This window comes from Erythrolamprus reginae, chromosome 2 (assembly GCF_031021105.1).
Source record: "Erythrolamprus reginae isolate rEryReg1 chromosome 2, rEryReg1.hap1, whole genome shotgun sequence".
Taxonomy (NCBI): Eukaryota; Metazoa; Chordata; class Lepidosauria; order Squamata; family Dipsadidae; genus Erythrolamprus; species Erythrolamprus reginae.
Window position 1 is genome coordinate 187,803,194 of NC_091951.1, and position 20,329 is coordinate 187,823,522.

The following is a 20,329-nucleotide window of genomic DNA, read 5'->3' on the forward strand; positions in this document are numbered from 1 at the left end:
GCCCCCCTTAGTTCCCCCCCCCCCATCTTCAATAGGACTTGAGGCATAATTGCAGGTAGTCCTCGACTTACAACAGTTCATTTAAAGACTGTTCAAAGTTACAACGGCATTGAAAAAAATGGCTTATGACTATTTTTCATAGTTATCACCTTTGTAGCATCCCCAAGATCATGTGATCAAAATTCAGAGGCTTGGCGACTGGTTCGTAATTATGACCATTGGTTTATCCCATGGTCATGTGATCGTCTGTGGCAACCTTTGGACAGGCAAAGTCAATGGGGAACCCAGATTCACTTAACAACGGGGTTACTAACCCATCAACGGCAGTGATTCCCTTAAAGGTTGTAAAATGGAGCAAAACGTACTTAACAAATGTCTCACTTAACAACAGAAATCTGGTCATAAGTTAAATTGTGGTCGTAAGTTAAAGACTACCTGTACACTTTCCAACAAAGGTTTCATGAAGCTGCATGGGAATATGTCTAGCTAGCTAGCTATTATTGCGCTATTGTTGATTGATCATTGATCTCTCACCTGTCTGTCTATCATTGTTCTATCCAGGCACACCTCCCAATGAAAGAAAAATCACCTGGAAGTTCCTATTTGGTGTGTACCCTGAGAAATCCACAACGGAAGAGAGGAAGGAGCTGGATCGGCAAATGGCTTCCCAGTATCAGTGGATGAAGCAAGCGTGGAAGCAGCGCTTTCCCTGGGCCACCACCATGAGGGCCCAGTGTGACTGTAAGTGATGCTTCTCCAGTTGATTTTATTTTATTTATTTTATTTATTTATTTATTAATTGGACTTATACGCCACCCCTCTCCCTGGACTCGGGGCGGCTCACAACATACCAATAACCAAACAGTATACAATAATCCAGCTAGATACAGCTGGATCCAATTAATATAGTTAATTTAAAGCATTATAAAAAGCTAAACATTAAAATCATTCATACAATTACAACTGTAAACATACTAAATATTAAGTGGCCAGAGGCTGGGATCTATTGCATACAAATCTAATACAAATCTAATAAATTATTATTATTATTATTATTATTATTATTATTATTATTATTATTATTATTATATCAATACAACTCAGCAAACGAGGTCACTATGCTGGATTTCGTATTTCATCACCAGACGGGCGCTTCCCAAGCACCTAGGACTGCGTGATGTAGTGGCGAATTATGTTTGCCGATCCCAGTAAAGCGGCTTTTTGCAATTGACAGATGGAGATTTTGTCAATTCCAATGGTTTTCAAATGTCTGCTGAGATCCTTTGGCACTGCGCCCAGCGTGCCAAGTACCACTGGGACCACTTTCACGGGCTTATGCCAGAATCGTTGCATTATTATTATTATTATTATTATTATTATTATTATTATTATTATCTATTGCCCCCAAGCCTAGCAGCATAAATAAGTTTTCAGGTTCTTACGAATGGCAAGGAAGTTGGGGGCAGTACGAATCTCCAGGGGCAGCTGATTCCAGATGGACGGGCCCCCCACAGAGAAGGCTCTTCTCCTGGGCCCCGGCAAATGACATTGGCTAGTTAACTGGACCTGGAGAAAGCCGACTCTGTGGGACCTAACTGAACGCTGGGATTCATGCGGCAGAAAGCGGTCCCGTAAGTAATCTGGTCCGATGCTATCATGTAGGGCTTTATAGGTCAATATATATATTTGAATATTATATGTTTCCTTTTGCAAAGGTGTGTTTGCTATGTATTTATTTTATATGTATTTATATGTATTTTTGCTGATAAGTGAAATGGAAGGGATTTGAACCTTACCGGAATTTGATCCTGTAGCAAGCCGCATGCAAGGAGGGATATTAACCCTTGTGCTACAGGCCCACCTCCACCTTTATACCTTCCTAGGTTCCTCCCACTAGATGGAGCGAAGAGCTCCGCCTTTTAAAGGGCTCCTGCCCTGGACAATAAGGTGATCCTAACTGTTCCATTATGCCTGCAGTTGAGCTTTCCTTGGCCATCCAGAAACACAAGGAAGATCAGAAGACAATGGAGGCAGGCAGTCCACCTACAGATACCTACAATGAGGTGAGGAATAAAGCATGTTTCTTGAAAATAAGATAAGCCAGAGTTTTCGGAGAGGGGCGGCATATAAATCCAATAAATTGAATTGAATTGAATTGAACTAGAAAACTTGCTGTGCACTGCCCTTTATACTGTGGTCTGTTGGTTTGGTGCATGGCTCAGCATTGAGATGGCTGCTTGCTGTGAGGTTCTTTTTCTTTAATTAGACATGTGCATATTTTCCACTTACCACTGAATGTCTATAAGCAGTCAGCATTGCTTTAAAATTAGAGGTTTCCATGCCAAGTATTGATGAACTTGTCAGTCAAGGCCAAATAGTCTCAGAATAGTCAACGTTAGCATTTCTGGAGTGGGGTGGGGAAAATAAAATCTCAGAAACTTTTTCATAGACTTTAAAAAGTTTGGGAGGGGTGAATCAGGATGGATTGTGTGATTAGAAAATTAGTACTAGTAGAAAGGGAAAAAGAAAGGGAGGGAGGGAGGGAAGAAGGAAGGAAGGAAGGAAGGAGAAGGAAGGAAGGAAGGAAAAGAAAGAAAGAAAGGAAAAGAAAGAAAGAAAGAAAGAAAGAAAAAGAAAGAAAGAAAGAAAAAGAAAGAAAGATGGAAAGAAAGAAAGAAAGAAAGAAAAAGAAGGGTGGGAGGAAGGAAGAAAAAGAAAGAAAGATGGAAGGAAAGAAAGAAAGAGAAAGAAGGAAGGAAGGAAGGAAAAGAAAGAAAGGAAAAGAAAGAAAGAAAGAAAAAGAAAGAAAGAAAGAAAAAGAAAGAAAGATGGAAGGAAAGAAAGAAAGAAAGAAAGAGAAAGATGGAAGGAAGGAAGGAAAGAAAGAAAGAAAGAAAGAAAGATGGAAATAAAGAAGGAAGGGGAACAAAGGAAGGAAGAAAAAGAAAGAAAGATGGAAGGAAAGAAGGAAAGAAAGAAAGAAGGATGGATGGAAGGAAGGAAGGAAGGAAGCATGGAAGAAAGGAAGGAAGGAAGGGGAAGGAAGGAAGGGGAGGGAAGGAAGGCAGGAAGGCAGGCTTGTCCGTGGGGGTCAGCGCAAGGGGGCTGAGCATGCATGGGGAGGAGAGAAGGGGTGTGGACTCGTGCACACATGATATACACACCCACATACACACCCCTTTTGGCACGCAAACCAAAAAAAGATTCGCCATCACTGTACTAGGATATTAATCAAAACAATTAATATAAATCGTAAGATACAAGCAACAAAGTTATAGTCATAAGAGGGTAAGGAAACAGGTAATAGGAAAGATGAGAAGTATAGTATTACAGGCCTACGTGGTAGTTTGACCGTTTTGTGGGCATTAGTGGTTTAGCAGAGTATTGGCATATGGTCCTGGTAGTGGATTGTCCTTGTGCATAGTTGTTTTGGCACACAATACCCTGGAGTGTTATCTTGAGGGGAGAAGTTGAAGCCACTTATGTCCAGTAAGAAAATATTCCTGAAAACCATTCCATTTGCAGGAAACCTAAAAACCTGGGAGATTAGTTTGATTCATTTTATCCACTGCTGTTGACACCAACTGAGCGATGGTCTCCCAGATACCAATAAGGACGTTACCTGCCGGTGATGCTACGGCTGAGCCTGACGTGCATTGATTGTGTGTGTTCCATCACTAAGCCTAAACTAGTATTCTGTCTTTCACCAGAATAGTGCGTCCTTCCAATATGTTAATGAACAACAATTCCAAAAGGCACTGGGAGATATTGATGCTGACATTCCCCGGACTGACCGACAGCGGACTTTTTTCCAGTAAGTACAGTGTTTCCTTGATTTTCACGGGTTCGAACTGCGCAAAAAGTCTATACCACGGTTTTTCAAAAATATTAATTAAAAAATACTTCGTAGGTTTTTTTCCTATACCACGGTTTTTCCCGCCCGATGACGTCATATGTCATTGCCAAACTTTCGTCCGCCTTTATTAAATATTTTTTTTAATAAACTTTAATAAATAAACATGGTGAGTAATAATCTAAATGGTTGCTAAGAGAATGGAAAATTGCAGTTTAGGGGTTTAAAGTGTTAAGGGAAGGCTTGGGATACTGTTCATAGCCAAAAATAGTGTATTTACTTCCGCATCTCTACTTCGCGGAAATTCGACTTTCTCGGAACGCATCCCCCACGAAAAGTGATGCAACACTGTACATCACTTTCTGCAGCCATAACTAAGCCAAAGCAAAAAAGCCAATTGCCAAACCCATTTTGCAAACTCAATTTTCAGTCTGGTTATTTGAAAATACCCAGCCTGGCTTCTTCTGTTTTGCCAGACTCAGAAAGAAGAAAATTTATAAATACCTAGTCAGGGGTGGTATTCAACCAGTTTGCACCAGAACGGGTAGTAGCGACCTGCTCCAACACTATGCTTTCCTATTTAGGCACATTTTGAAACTACATGTGTGCAAGCCGCGCACACTCACATTTGTGAACCAGTAAGGAAAGTAAGTAAATACCAACTGAATAACTGACAGATTTCATTTGGCTTGACAGATCAAAATGTGTGCAGGGCTAAGTGGGAATATCTCTCAAATCCAATTTGATTAAAATAGGGGCATATCAGAAAAACATTATTTTATTTTATTTATTAGATTTGTATGCCGCCCCTCTCCGAAGACTCGGAGTGGCTCACAACAAGAAACAGTACAAATCCAATACATTAAAACAATTTAAAACCCTTAATATAAAAACAATCATACATCTTATACAGACCATACATAAAGCAGAAACGGCCCAGGGGAATTAATTTCCCCATGCCTGATGACAGAGGTGGGTTTTAAGGAGTTTGCGAAAGGCAAGGAGGGTGGGGGCAGTCCTAATCTCTGGGGGGGAGTTGATTCCAGAGGGTCGGGGCCGCCACAGAGAAGGCTCTTCCCCTGGGTCCCGCCAGACGACATTGTTTCGTCGACAGGACCCGGAGAAGGTCAACTCTGTGGGTCCTAACCAGTCGCTGGGATTCGTGCAGGGAATATTTTCATTTTTACTACAAATTATACAGTTATAGTATGATCCAGCCTTGCTCATGTCTTGCAGGATATCTAGACAAAAAGATGCTTAACTTCCCCACTCCTTTACCTCCTAATATAGTTACTTGCTTTCTGGATAGAGGCCACTTTAAAAAAGGAGTTAAACGTCCCTGCCTTAAATCACGTCTCTAATCAAATTGGTTCTCCCAACCTCCAAAATGCTTTATTGCTTTTTTAAGGACAGCCTCAGTTTATCTGTGCCAAGAACCACCACAACAAAACGGGAACAACCTTGAAGTTGCTTAGTTACCTTACAGCTGCAGACGGAGCGAACTTTGATTTATATTTCTACTTAGATTCTAAGTATTATTTATACATGAATGCAGAAACACGCGTTATCACTGTATAATCTGCAAACTCTGTTCAAATCCATCTCTTCTCTTGTTTGGAGATGAATGATCCGTCCCTGTAGCTCTCACCTGTGACATTTCTCTCTCCTTACAGACGTGAAGGGCTGGTGAAGCTGCTTTACCTACGGGATATTCTCATTACGTTTGCTGCCTTTCACCAAGGTGAGCAAACCGCCATACAATGTACTTCCAGCAACTGCAGCTGGTGGTATGAGTCTGCTGCCTGTTTTTTCCCCTCTATTCTCTCCACCTCCACCCTCCTCCTCTGTTTCTGACACTTAACAGTCCCGCCGTTCATCATTTATATGGGCCTCTCGATGTGCCAAATACTTTCGAGTTCAAAGTATTTTTCAAATAGATGCAGGCAGGGCTTTTCTTAAGGAGGTTCTAAGGAAGGAACAGGTTTGTCCTCCAGAGGTATCTGCTGGATATTGGGCTAAACATTCCCATATTTCACACAGAGCCAGGAATGTTTGTTTGTTTCTTCGTTTGTAAAAAGTGTATACAAGATAATAGGTATGGTATAAACTAGTTATGGCAAACCTTTTTTTTACTCTGGTGCTGAAAGAGTGTGGGGGTGTGCTATTGTGCATGTGTGAGTGCCCACACCCATAATTCAATGCCTGGGATGAATGAAAACAGTTTCTCCCGCCCACATAGAGGCCCTCTGAAGGCTGAAAATGGCCTTTTCCCCAACTTCTGGTGGGTCCAGTAGGCTTGTGTTTCATCCTCCTCAGGCGCTAAAGCAGGGGTGGTAATTAATTTTGCCATGGGGCTGCATGAGAAATTGGGATGGTTTTAGAGGGCCGGACTAATATAATTAACTCAGTTCTACCCAATACTGTAAAGACCCAGACCCTGGCTTGACCTAAACACCCAGACCCACTCTACAGACCCCTAATTGTTTGCTTTACGGCAACACGGTGCACCACAGTCACTGCGCTGGGACGTTTGCATGGTTTCTGTGCTCAACTGCTCTTGGTAGGAGGTCGTGGTACACTCCAGTGTGGGGATGAAAGAGCTCACCGCATCTGCCAGGACTCCTCTGGTTCATGCTTTCTTCATGATTCATCAGGAAAGCAGGAACCGGAGGAGTCCCAGCAGACGTGGTGAGCTCTTTCATCCTCACACTGGAGTGGACCTCGACCGCTGTGAAGTGGTCACAGACAGCGGGCGGGCCGGATGTGGTCCGCGGGCCGTCCCTTGCCCAGGTCTGCTCTAAAGGTTTCCCTGGAGCTGTGGGAGGGTAAAAACAACCTCCCTCGGAGGCTCTCTGGAAGCCAGAAATGCCCTCCCAGAGCCTCTGTGTGAGCCAAAAATCAGCTGGTCAGCACACATATGCACTTTGGAGCTGACAACAAAATACCTTACTCCGCCAGACTTGAAATTCTTGGTTTAGACAACTTATAACTCCGTCGTCTCCGTTCCGACTTAATTGTAGTTCATAAAATCATATACAAAAATGTCCTACCTGTTAACGACTACTTCACCTTCAACCGCAACAACACACGAGCACAAAATCGATTGAAACTAAATGTCAACCGCTCCAAACTTGGCTGCAAAAAATACGACTTCAGCAACAGAGTAATCAACGCCTGGAATGCACTACCTGATTCTGTGGTTTCTACTCCTAACCCCAAAGCCTTTAACCTTAGACTATCTACAATTGACCTCTCCCCCTTTCTAAGAGGTCTGTAAGGGGCGTGCATAAGCACACCACTGTGCCTACCGTCCCTGTCATATTGTCTTCTTTTGTTACTTTTGATCATTACTTAGTAGTATAGGTCAGTGATAGCGAACCTTTTTTGGTTCGTGTGCCAAAAGGGTGTGTGTAGGTGTACTAGCCTGTGTGCATGCGCCCACACCCCTTCCCTCCCCCCCCCCCGCATGTATACACACCCACACCCTGCCCCTGTGCATCCACACTGGCCCTTCTGAAGCCTGGTAGGTGAAAAATTACTTGCACCATTAATTGGAACTGATAGGATAGAGTTGCCTTCACTTTCTTTCTTCCAACCAAACCAGTGGTGGGTTGCCACCGGTATGGCGTGGATCTACGAATCAGTAGTGGCGGTGGCGGGAGACTCCGCCCACCCTCTCCAGGTGCTTCTACACATGCACAGAAGGAGCATGCGCACCTCAGCGCACATGCGACCTGGTAGTGATGGAATTCACAACCCATTACTGAAACAAACTATCTAAACTTCCCTGCCTCTTTGCTCCTCCCTCCCGGGAATCCAGACTACAATCCACCACAGGAAAAGATACTCTGGATTCAAGTTCAACTCTTGGGAGACTGCCTTTGTGCACATTATGAAATTTGTTTGCCACAAACCTCTTCCCAGCTGTTTTTCCATTTTCCAATCTAGTCAATGGCGGTGGAATTGATTCCCATTCAAGTACTAACCAGAGTTGAGCCTGCTTAGCTTCCCTACCCATACGAAGCATTCTGAATCTAAATTCTGATTGAGTGGCGGTTGAATAGTCCTCCCTTTTCTTCCGTTTCTGCTGTGTGCTCTCCTATCCCATAGAGATCGGATACTGCCGGGGGATGCAATACTTTGCCAGCCGCTTCTTAGAGACCCTGGACAACGAGACAGAGGCTTTCTGGTGCTTTGTAGGATACATGCGTCGGTCTGCATGGGGCTTCACCACCATGGGTGTCCGCCGGAAGATACGTGAGTGAAGGGGAAATGAAGGGTTGAAAACAGATGCAAGCTTCGCAGAGTGGCTCTGTTGACTAGAGCAGTGTTTCCCAACCTTGGCAACTTGAAGATATTTGGACTTCAATTCCCAGAATTCCCCAGCCAGCATTCGCTGGCTGGGGAATTCTGGGAGTTGAAGTCCAAATATCTTCAAGTTGCCAAGGTTGGGAAACACTGGACTAGAGGCATTCTGTTTGATGCAAACACTGAGCCTTCTCTTCAGCGAAATCATCAAGGGAAGAATGGGATGCTTCCTGCAAGTTTGCAGCAAAAATGGATTGTGAAAAATGACCACCGGCTGGTATTTTGTCTGGAATGCCCCCCTTCCCCACTGGAGAGTTAAAATGTTTTTCAACTATCCTGCAGCTGGCAGAAGATGGTAACAGTGTGAAACCAGGGGCGAGCAGCAGGCAGGACGGGGTGGAACGCAATTCCACCAGAGGAAGTGAAGATGCATGCGCAGCTCCAGCTGATTGGCGGCCGTCACTTCCTGGACTACTAGTCACAGTTCGGCTCTCCTTTTTCCCCCTGCTGCTGCATCTGCGCTCCTTGCTTTTTTCCTCTTTCCTTCTTCCTGGCCTCAGACAAGCTTCCCTCTCTCCTGCCTGGCTCCCCTCCAGCCTCACCCAGCCACCTCCTGCCTGAGATGAAAGCAGAAGGCGTGGGTGAAAGCCACGCTGGGAGCATTCATGCTTCTGGCAGCACCCGTTCACCTAGCTACCCAGCCTGAGGTGGGTGGGTGGGTGACCCAGGAAGGACAGTGCGGGAAACACGAATTATCACTCCAGCAAGCGACACTGGTAAGGTTGTAAGTTGAGGACTTAACAGCTCACTTGAACGATGATGATCGTTCAAGCCACTCCCGCCTGGTCACATGGCTGGCAAGCCAGTCACATGACCATTAAGCCACACCCACAAAATAAGCCACACCCACAGTGTTGCAGTAAAAATGTTGGCTGCCCATTACTGTGTGAAACATGTTGTTCCTCTTGCCATTTTCTATCCCAGGTTGCAGACCCTGCCCTGACAGGTTTCATTCACCCTGAGGCTAACCTGAGACAGTGTCAAAATTAAGGGGGAAATGCAACTTTGACACTGTATGACTAAGGATGATTTAAGAAGCTATCCTTGATAGCAATATCACGGGGACTCAAGAGATAAAAGGTGTTGTCTGTGCTATGATTGGGGGGGGGGGGAATAGGCCCTAAGACTTTTCAATGCAAGTTTCAAAGCAGGTTTCTTTTTTAAATGGCCAAAATAAAGAAATCAACATCTATGTGTTGTGGCCCTGAAGGGGGAAAAAATCCATGCAGAACCATGTATACCAGCCAACCCTAAGAGGTGGTTTTCTGTATCATCAAAATAAAAAGAAAGACATTTTCACAATGGCAGCCAAAAAAACCCCAATAAACTACTCTAGCATTGTTTTAATTATAGCTGTCTTTGAGAGGGGCAAGAGAAAATTGAGTGGATAGTTTCCGAGCAGGTGGAAGAGAGATTAGAAGAGGGACTGGGAAAGATTATATTAGATGTTGAGACACTGGCTGCAGGCATTGACTGGCAGTGTATATTCAGCTCCAGAAAGATAAATGGGTATCTGAAGCAAGGTTGTGTGGATTTAATGATTTTAAAAAATAATAATAATCTGGGGTGACAGGTAAATACAAGCTTTGCAATTTGTATAAGTGGAGAAACATGCCAAAGGGCCTAATGTTGGTTAATGCCTGCCATCTGCCAAGCCTGAATCTCCATTGATGGAGGAATGGTCAGGATAGGAAGCTTTGTCATGGCACTCTGCAGAGATGTTTCAACCTCAGTTAACTGTTTGACTTATTTTACTGTCTTGTATTTATTCTTATTGTACTTGTGAAGCTGTTGTAAGCCACTCTGATTGGACAGCAAAGAAGTCAAATAAATGAATGAATGAATGAATGAATGAATGAATGAATGAATGAATGAATAATCCATCCATCCATCCATCCATCCATCCATACATCCATCCATCCATACATACATACATACATACATACATACATACATACATACATCTTTCAGCTGTGGCAAGGGGGACGTTTGCCCAGGTTCGCCTGGTGCACCAGTTGCGGCCCTACCTGGACCAGGAGTCATTGCGCACAGTCACCCATGCCCTCATCACCTCGATGTTTGACTACTGTAACGCTCTCTACATGGGGCTACCTTTGAAAAGTGTTCAGAAACTTCAGATCGTGCAGAATGCAGCTGCAAGAGCAATCATGGGCTTTCCCAAATATGCCCATGTTACACCAACACTCCACAGTCTGCATTGGTTGCCAATCAGATTCCAGTCACAATTCAAAGTGTTGGACCAGAATATCTCCGGGACCGCCTTCTGCTGCATGAATCCCAGCGACCGGTTAGGTCCCACAGAATTGTAAGCTGCCGGGTCCCGTCGACGAAACAATGTTGTCTGGCGGGACCAAGGGGAAGAGCCTTCTCTGTGGTGGCCCCAACCCTCTGGAATCAACACCCCCCACAGATTAGGACTGTCCCCACCCTCCTTGCCTTTTGCAAACTCCTCAAAACCCACCTCTGCCATCAGGCATGGGGGAATTGATTCCTCTGGGCTGTTTCCACTTTATGTATGGTCTGCATGAGATGTATGATTGTTTTTATGTTAAGGGTTTTAAACTATTTTTTAAAATATTGGATTTGTACTGGGGTTTTTTTCTTGTTGTGAGCCGCTCCGAGTAATAATGATAATGATAATAATAATAATAATAATAATAATAATAATAATAATAATAATACATACATACATACATACATACATACATACATACATACATACATACATATATACATACATACTCTGCCATTCAGGCCACGGTTGCCCAAAATCTGCTTTTTTCAGGAGGCAACTGGACTTTCTTGCTTTTTTCTTTTGAAGATGTTTCACTTCTCACCCAAGAAGCTCCTTCAGCTCTAACAGGATCCCCACTATCCTTCAGAGCTGAAGGATCTTCTTGGATGAGAAGCGAAACATCTTCAAAAGAAAAAAGCAAGAAAGTCCAGTTGCCTCCCCAAAAAGCAGATTTGGGGCAACCGTGGCCTGGGTGGCAGAGAATCTCTACAGACTGTCAGGAAATGCTTCCTATCCTGACCCTTCCTGTGTCAGTGGAGATTCAGGTTTGGCACAACTGGGCGAACAAATCCACTTTACCTGAAGTGTGAGAAATTTGGGCCCATTGGGGTCTTTGTGAGCAATGCTCCAGACCTAATCCTTCTCTCACACAGAGATGACATCAAGACATCCTGTAAAACAGTGAGGGTCGGGACCCCTTTGGGGGTCAAATGACCGTTTCACAGGGGTCGCCTAAGACCATGGGGAAATACAAATTTCCCATGGTGTTAGGAACTAAAGCTTCTATTCTGGCGCCTTGGAACATATTTTTACAATCCGACCAATCAGGCGTTTACAGTGGCTGTGTTCTTCTGACCTTCTTGCCAATCAGATTAAAACTCTGTTGGGAGAATTTGCTCTAGACTTATGGTTGGGGGTCACCACAACATGAGGAACTGCATTAAGCGGTCGCAGCATTAGAAAGGTTGAGAACGATTGCTGTAAAAGAAGGTTGATCTTCTCTCGTCATGTCCACACAGAAATCTGTGAGGAACTTCTGAAGCACGTGGACGCCGAACTCTATGACCATATTGAGAGCGTCTCCAAGGAAAAGCTGCTCTTCTGCCTCAGGTAAACATCCATTTCCTTCCATCGGGTATAACGGGAGCTGACCAACTGCCCTCCACCTGCTCATATTTATCTATGTATTTATTTATTAGATTTGTATGCCGCCCCTCTCCGGAGACTCAGGGCGGCTCACAACACAAAACAATACAAATCCAATGATTAAAAAAATTTAAAACCCTTAATATAAAAAACAATCATACATCTCATACTGACCATACATAAAGCGTAAACAGCCCAGGGGAATCAATTTCCCCATGCCTGACAACAGAGATGGGTTTTAAGGAGTTTGCGAAAGGCAAGGAGGTTGGGGGCAATCCTAATGTCCGGGGGGAGTTGATTCCAGAGGGTTGGGGCCGCCACAGAGAAGGCTCTTTCCCTGGGTCCCGCCAGACAACATTGTTTCGTCGATGGGACCTGGAGAAGGCCAACTCTGTGGAACCTAACCGGTCACTGGGATTCGTGCGGCAGAAGATGGTCTCGGAGATATTCTGGTCCGATGCCACGAAGTGCTTTATAGGTCATAACCAACACTTTGAATTGTGACCGGAAACTGATCGACAACCAATGCAGACTGCGGAGTGTTGGTGTCTGGTGTGACATGAAGAGGGGCGGCATACAAATCTAATAAACTATAACTATAACTATGAGCATACCTGGGGGAACCCATGATTGCTCTCGCAGCTGCATTCTGCACGATTTGAAGTTTCCGAACACTCTTCAAAGGTAGCCCCATGTAGAGAGCGTTACAGTAGTCAAACCTCGAGGTGATGTGGGCAACTGGTGCACCAGGCAAACCTGGGCAAACGCCCCCCTTGGCACAACTGAAAGATAGATCTCTAATGTAAGCTGTGGGTCGAGGAGGACGCCCAAGTTGTGGACCCTCTCTGAGGGGGTCAATAATTCCCCCCCCCCCAGGGTGATGGACGGACAGATAGAATTGTCCTTGGGAGGCAAAACCCACAGCCACTCCGTCTTATCCGGGTTTCAGTTTGAGTCTGTTGACACCCATCCAAACCCCAACAGCCTCCAGGCACCGGCACATCACTTCCACTGCTTTGTTGACTGGACATGGGGTGGAGATGTACAGCTGGGTATCATCAGCATACTGATGATACCTCACCGCATGGATGATCTCACCCGGCGGTTTCATGTAGATATGGAGCATTCCCCTCCACCCCCCAAACCTTCCTTCTCCAGAAAGCAGATCTACCATTCCCGTCATTCTCTGGCATCTTAAGGTTTCTACATGCAGAAGATTGCAGCTAGGGGCCACCAGATTCTGCAGAGAAGTCATTATGTGCCATTGGCCTAAATGCAGTTATGCATTTGCCTCATTTAAACAATGCTTTTGCACCTGTACAGTATTTATTTATTTATTGTTTGTTTGTTAAGTTATATGCCGCCCACTCCCAAAGGACCCTGAGATCTAAGTCCAGTCCCCCTCCTCTGAATTTCTACCATCAATTTATTAGGACCTGCTAGTAGTTCAAATTCTTGTAGAGAATTAAGACTACAATAAATCTTCATACTTGTTTGAACTGCCTGGGTCTCCCAATATCCTCAGGGCTTGACAAGATGTTTTTAAACTTCTGTTTAGCTAATAGCCCTGGATTTTATTTATTTATTTATTTGGATTTTTATGCCGCCCAGGGCAGCTTACAAAAAAAGAATAAATCTTCTGGTGGTCTCCTTTCCAAATATTAAACCAGGCTTAAGTTAGCTTCCAGATATTAGATGTGGTCACCTAGATGCCACAATCTGCTGTAAGATTGCTCAGCTGCTTTTCTTAATGCCCTAAAACACAGATACCAGCAACTGAACAGGAATAAAGGTACTGTTAGGGCTCCTACGCTACGGAAGGCTCCTACATCTATTTATTTATTTTTATTAAATTTATTGACCATCCTTCTTACCACAAGGTAACTTGGGGCGATTTACAATATTATTGTTGTTGTTGTTGTTTGTTGTTTGTTGTTGTTTGTTGTTTGTTGTTTGTTGTTTGTTGGTTGTTGTTGTTGTTGTTGTTGTTGTTGTTATGTCAATACTACACAGCAAACGAGATCACTATACTGGATTTCGTATTTCATCACCAGTCGAGCGCTTCCCAAGCACCTAGGACTGTGTGATATAGCGGCGAATTATGTTTGCCGATCCCAGTAAAGCGGCCTTTTGCAATTGACAGATGGAGATTTTGTCAATTCCGATGGTTTTCAAATGTCCGCTGAGATCCTTTGGCACTGCGCCCAGCGTGCCAAGTACCACTGGAACCACTTTCACTGGCTTATGCCAGAGTCGATGCAGCTCGATTTTTAGATCTTCGTATTTCACTAATTTCTCTAGCTGCTTCTCCTCAGTTCTGCTGTCCCCTGGGATTGTGATGTCGATGATCCATACTTTCTTTTTCTCCATGATCACAATGTCTGGTGTGTTATGCTTCAGAATTTGGTCAGTCTGAAGTCAGAAGTCCCACAGTAGTTTTGCTTGCTCATTTTCGACCACTTTTTCGGGCTTATGATCCCACCAGTTCTTTGCCACTGGTAAATGGTAGTTCTGGCACAAGTTCCAGTGGATCATCTGTGCCACAGCATCATGTCTATGCTTGTAGTCAGTCTGTGCGATCTTTTTGGAGCAGCTGAGTATGTGATCGATTGTTTCATCTCTTTCATCATCATCATCATCATCATTATTATTATTTAGATTTGTATGCCGTCCCTCTCCAAAGATGTAAAGTCCAGCTATGCAGGCTTCTTCTAAACAAATTCAGAAGTCTGCCCTATGTGCTTGCTTCTCCCACAACTGGCCCCTTGGCTTAAACACATATACATTTGCTTTTCTTATTCTCTCTCTTTCCCATCCTTAGTGATACAATGAGAGGAACGCCCTTTGGGTCAGTCTTTTCACCTGTTTAAAAGGCTTTTAAAAAAAAAACCCAAAACTTTTAATTAAAAATAATTTGTTTTTTAAAAAAGCTTTTAAGCACCGCAGAGATAAGCAGCTGTGCAGCCCAATATCTTGATTTTTTCACATGGAAGATATTAGAAAAGAAAGCAGGAGGGGGTTTTGGATAGGGTGGGGAGATGTCTCTGCTGCTTCCTGGCCAAGCAGGAGGATCAAAGGGAGCATGGTGGGGGGGAAGGGGAGGGGAGGGGAGAAAGGGCTGGGTGGAAAAAGAAATGGATGGGAAGAAGCGTCTAAAATACCAACAGTTGGGTGTAAGGACCCCTAATGGGCACCTGGCCTAAAGTCTTCTTTAATCTGGCAGAACTACCCTCCTTTGAAAGCGGGGGTCTTGACTCCATTTGCGTATAAGAATGGCACATCCTAGGAACATCTGGTTAAGGGATGTGGCCCCATGACGTTGCTTTCATTTCATCCCCAATCCATTCCAGTCTTTATATTGCCTTTACTGGTCATTAATTAATTAATTAATTAATTAATTAATTCATTCATTCATTCATTCATTTATTAGATTTGTATGCTGTCCCTCTCCGTAGAGTCAGGGCGGCTCACAGCAATAATAAAGACAATGTAAAGAAGAAGAAGCTGGAAACTACAGGCCAGTTAGCTTGACATCAGTTGTAGTTAAAATGATGGAGACTCTACTCAAAAAGAGGATAAATCAGCATCTAAAAAACAATAACTTATTGGACCCAAATCAGCATGGCTTTACTGAAGGCAAATCGTGTCAGACTAATCTCATTGAGTTCTTTGACTATGTCACAAAGGTGTTGGATCAAGGTGGTGCCGTGGATATTGCCTATCTGGACTTCAGCAAAGCCTTTGATACGGTTCCACATAAGGAGCTGATAGATAAATTAGTGAAGATTGGACTTAATCCCTGGATAGTTCAGTGGATTTCAAGCTGGCTGAAGCATAGACATCAGAGAGTTATTGTTAATGGCGAGTATTCTGAGCAGAGACAGGTTACAAGCGGTGTGCCACAAGGGTCTGTTCTGGGTCCTATTCTTTTTAATATGTTTGTGAGTGACATAGGGGAAGGTTTGGTAGGGAAGGTTTGCCTATTTGCCGATGACTCTAAAGTGTGCAATAGGGTTGATATTCCTGGAGGGGTCTGTAATATGGTAAATGATTTAGCGTTACTAGATAAATGGTCAAAGCAATGGAAACTGCAGTTTAATGTTTCCAAATGTAAAATAATGCACTTGGGGAAAAGGAATCCTAAATCTGAGTATTGCATTGGCAGTTCTGTGTTAGCAAAAACTTCAGAAGAGAAGGATTTAGGGGTAGTGATTTCTGACAGTCTCAAAATGGGTGAGCAGTGTGGTCGGGCGGTAGGAAAGGCAAGTAGGATGCTTGGCTGCATAGCTAGAGGTATAACAAGCAGGAAGAGGGAGATTGTGATCCCCTTATATAGAGCGCTGGTGAGACCACATTTGGAGTACTGTGTTCAGTTCTGGAGACCTCACCTACAAAAAGATATTGACAAAATTGAACGGGTCCAAAGAAGGGCTACAAGAATGGTGGAAGGTCTGAAGTATAAAACGTATCAGGAAAGACTTAATGAACTCAATCTGTATAGTCTGGAAGACAGAAGGAAAAGGGGGGACATGATCGAAACATTTAAATATGTTAAAGGGTTAAATAGGGTTCAGGAGGGAAGTGTTTTTAACAGGAAAGTGAACACAAGAACAAGGGGACACAATCTGAAGTTAGTTGGGGGAAAGATCAAAGGCAACATGAGAAAGTATTATTTTACTGAAAGAGTAGTAGATCCTTGGAACAAACTTCCAGCAGACGTGGTTGGTAAATCCACAGTAACCGAATTTAAACATGCCTGGGATAAACATATATCCATTGTAAGATAAAATACAGGAAATAGTAAAAGGGCAGACTAGATGGACCATGGGGTCTTTTTCTGCCGTCAGTCTTCTATGTTTCTAAAAACAATCTTAAAATTTAAAAAACAGTAAAAAACTCATTATTAAAAGCAAACATACACACAAACATACCATAGTATGATTGTAATAGAGAGTATGTATGTATACAGAGTATGTATGTATACAAGTAGAGTAGAATAGAGTAGAATAGAGTAGAATAGAATAGAATAGAATAGAATAGAATAGAATTCTTTATTGGCCAGGTGTGATTGGACACACAAGGAATTTGTCATGGGTGCATATGCTCCCAGTGTACGTAAAAGGTACAATTGTGAAGAATCATGAGGTGCAAGACTTAATGATTGTCATAGGGGACAAATAAGCAATCAGGAAACAATATTAATATAAATCGTAAGGATACAAGCAACAACTCATACAGTCATAAGTGGGAGGAGATGGGTGACAGGAACAACGAGACGACTAATAGTAATAGTAATGCAGCGTAGTGAATAGTTTGGTAGCAGTGAGGGAATTATTTGTTTAGCAGAATGATGGCATTCAGGAGACAACTGTTCTTGTGTCTAGTTGTCTTGATGTGCAGTGATCTATGGCATCATTTGGAGGGTGGGAGTTGAAACAATTTATGTCCATGGAATCCAGGAAGTGATCACCTTGGCGTCCTTAGCAATCTGCCGGTGACGTCAAAGCTCCGAACGCTGAACACGACCCCGAACTTTGCCCGAAGTTTGGAAAAATTTCGGGTTCGTGTTCGGCATACTGAACACCGCAAAATTCGGTACAGACCTGAATTGTGTGGGTTTGTTTTGCCCATCACTAGTTATAAGCCTAGTGTGGAATGCTAACAGTATATAAGTCTAAGGACTTTTGCTATTGCTAACTGTTAAGCAGGATTGGGAGCTGACTGGGTGTTGCCCACAAAAAGAAGGAAAAAGAAGGAAAACAGGCCAGCACATGAACCAACAAGTGTTCATAGCACACTGTGCAAATGCAAAATCAAAAATATCACCACCAAGAAGCAAACCAGAGTATAGGCATCTGGGAAGAGTAGCAGACACAGCCCTGCTGTACTGCTTTACTCTTTTTTTTTTAGATCAGTGGTTCTCAACCTTTCTAATGCCGCAACCCCTTAATACAGTTCCCCATGTTGTGGTGATCCCTCAACCATAAGTCTAGTGCCAATTCTCCCAACAGAGCTTTAAGCTGATTGGCAGGAAGATCAGAGGGACACTCCCACTGTAAACGCCTCATTGGTCGGATTGTAAAACTATGTTCCAAGGCACCAGAATAGAAGCTTTAGTTCCTAACGCCATGGGAAATTTGTCTTTTCCCACGGTCTTAGGTGAAATGGTCATTCGACCCACAAAGGGGTCCAAACCCCAAGGTTGAGAACCACTGTTTTAGATGGTTCAGAGAAGGAACAGAGAGTACTTTAACTAAATCATGGAAAGAGGATCACAATTAAGGCAGATCTTAGACTTGAAAACCCTGCCCTCTTGTTTCAGATTTGACAATGAAATAGCAAAAGAAGCAGAGTCTATCCATCCTGAGAGACCTATATAATAATAATAATAATAATAATAATAATAATAATAATAATAATAATAATAATTTATTAGATTTGCATGCTGCCCTCTCCGAAGACTCAGGGCAGCTCACAACATAACAGCAATACAATATTAAATACAAATCTAATATTAAATATTTAAAAAACTAATTTAAAATACATTGTTATAAAAACTTATCTGCTACACAAACACACTCCGTCCAACTGAACATAAACATAATAGAGGTCAAGGTGGCAGAGGTGAGTCTTCAACATTTTGCGGAAAGCGAGAAGGGTGGGGGCAGTTTGAATTTCCTTTTCCAGAGCATAATGATTGATTGATTGATTGATTGATTGATTGATTGATTGATTGTTTTGCCAAGTACATATTGGTGGCATACAATGATATAGCAATGTTTATACACTGTACATGATACCAGATAAATAGAAATATTCAAAATAAAAGCTCGGGTCAAACCCCAGCAAGCTTTTTTGCAGCAGACATAATTGGTTGAGAAAACATCTATCCATGGCAAAGTGGCTTTAGGTCCTGGTCAATCAAGGGAGAGGTTAGGACGGGAAGCTCCTTATCTCGGCTTCTGCCACGGCTCTTCTCCTGCCTCCATCTCAGGTGGCTGCTGCTGCTTTTCCAGAAGGACCTAGAACACGCCGATGCCGTGAGAGTCTTGGAAATCAGCGCTTTGGAGACTGGGAAGATGAACTTTGGTGCCTGGATATGGCGGACACGCAGGGAAGGTGAGCGCTTATCCATGTGGAAGAGAGATTCACGTCATATTCTGTCATTCTATATCAAAGTGTCTCCAGTTTAAGCAGAGTTGGGACTAGAAGACCTCCCTTCTAACTCTGTTATTCTGTTATTCTTCTGAAGCTAGAGGTACCTAAAGAGCCCTTGGGGCTCAGTGGTTGGACTGTAGTATTACAGGCAAACTCTGCTCACAGTCAGGAGTTCGATCTTATTATTTATTTATTCATTCATTCATTCATTCATTCATTCATTCATTCATTCATCCAATACACAAATACATAGGAAGAAAAATAGACATGTAGTAATATATATAAGGGTAAAAGTGAACTCAGAGGAGAGGATATATGAAAGAAAGAGAATATATATGATAAGTGAGAGAAAGGAAAGACAATTGGACAGGGGACGAAAGGCACACCAGTGCACATATGTACGCCCCTTACTTGCCTCTTAGAAACCTGGAGAGGTCAATCGTGGAGAGTCTAAGGGGAGAAATGTTGGGGGTTAGGGGTTGACACAATTGAGTCCGGTAATGAGTTCCACGCTTCAATAACTCGATTGTTGAAATCATATTTTTTACAGTCAAGTTTGGAGCGGTTTGTATTAAGTTTGAATCTGTTGCGTGCTCTTGTGTTGTTGCGGTTGAAGCTGAAGTAGTCGTTGACCGGTAGGACATTGCAGCATATGATCTTGTGGGCAATACTTAGATTGTGTTTTAGGCGCCGTAGTTCTAGGCTTTCTAGGCCCAGGATTGTTAGTCTATTTTCATAGGATATTCTGTTTTGAGTGGAGGAGTGAAGGGCTCTTCTGGTGAAATAGGACTGCGTGATGTAGCGGCAAATTATGTTTGCCGATCCCAGTAAAGTGGCCTTTTGCAATTGACAGATGGAGATTTTGTCAATTCCGATGGTTTTCAAATGTCCGCTGAGATCCTTTGGCACTGCGCCCAGCGTGCCAAGTACCACTGGGACCACTTTCACTGGCTTATGCCAGAGTGGTTGCAGCTCGATTTTTAGATCTTCATATTTCACTAATTTCTCTAGCTGCTTCTCCTCAATTCTGCTGTTGTTGTTATTATTATTATTATTATTATTATTATTATTATTATTATTAATTAGATTTGTATGCCGCCCCTCTCCGAAGACTCGGAGCGGCTTACAGGAAGAATACAAAACACAAATCCAATGATTAAAACAGTAGAACAGTTTAAGAAAACCCCTTGATTAAGAACCACTCATACAATTTAACAACTACAAACGATTCATTTAGCAAATGTGGCAAAAGAAAAAGTCATAAAATG

General features: G+C 43.0%; 1 protein-coding gene across 2 annotated transcripts in view; it reads left to right on the top strand.

The window, feature by feature from the left end:
- The first annotated feature begins 5,462 nt into the window (after positions 1 to 5,462).
- The window catches only part of LOC139158725 (uncharacterized), a 21,165-nt gene continuing 6,298 nt past the window's right edge, over positions 5,463 to 20,329 (top strand). For both annotated transcript variants that reach the window (XM_070736054.1, XM_070736055.1), the window contains exons 1-4: positions 5,463 to 5,594; positions 7,964 to 8,110; positions 11,777 to 11,867; positions 18,898 to 19,022. In XM_070736054.1, coding sequence (XP_070592155.1) covers positions 7,984 to 8,110; positions 11,777 to 11,867; positions 18,898 to 19,022 — 343 coding nt within the window. In that variant the 5' untranslated portion in view covers positions 5,463 to 5,594; positions 7,964 to 7,983. The remainder of the gene's footprint in view (positions 5,595 to 7,963; positions 8,111 to 11,776; positions 11,868 to 18,897; positions 19,023 to 20,329) is intronic.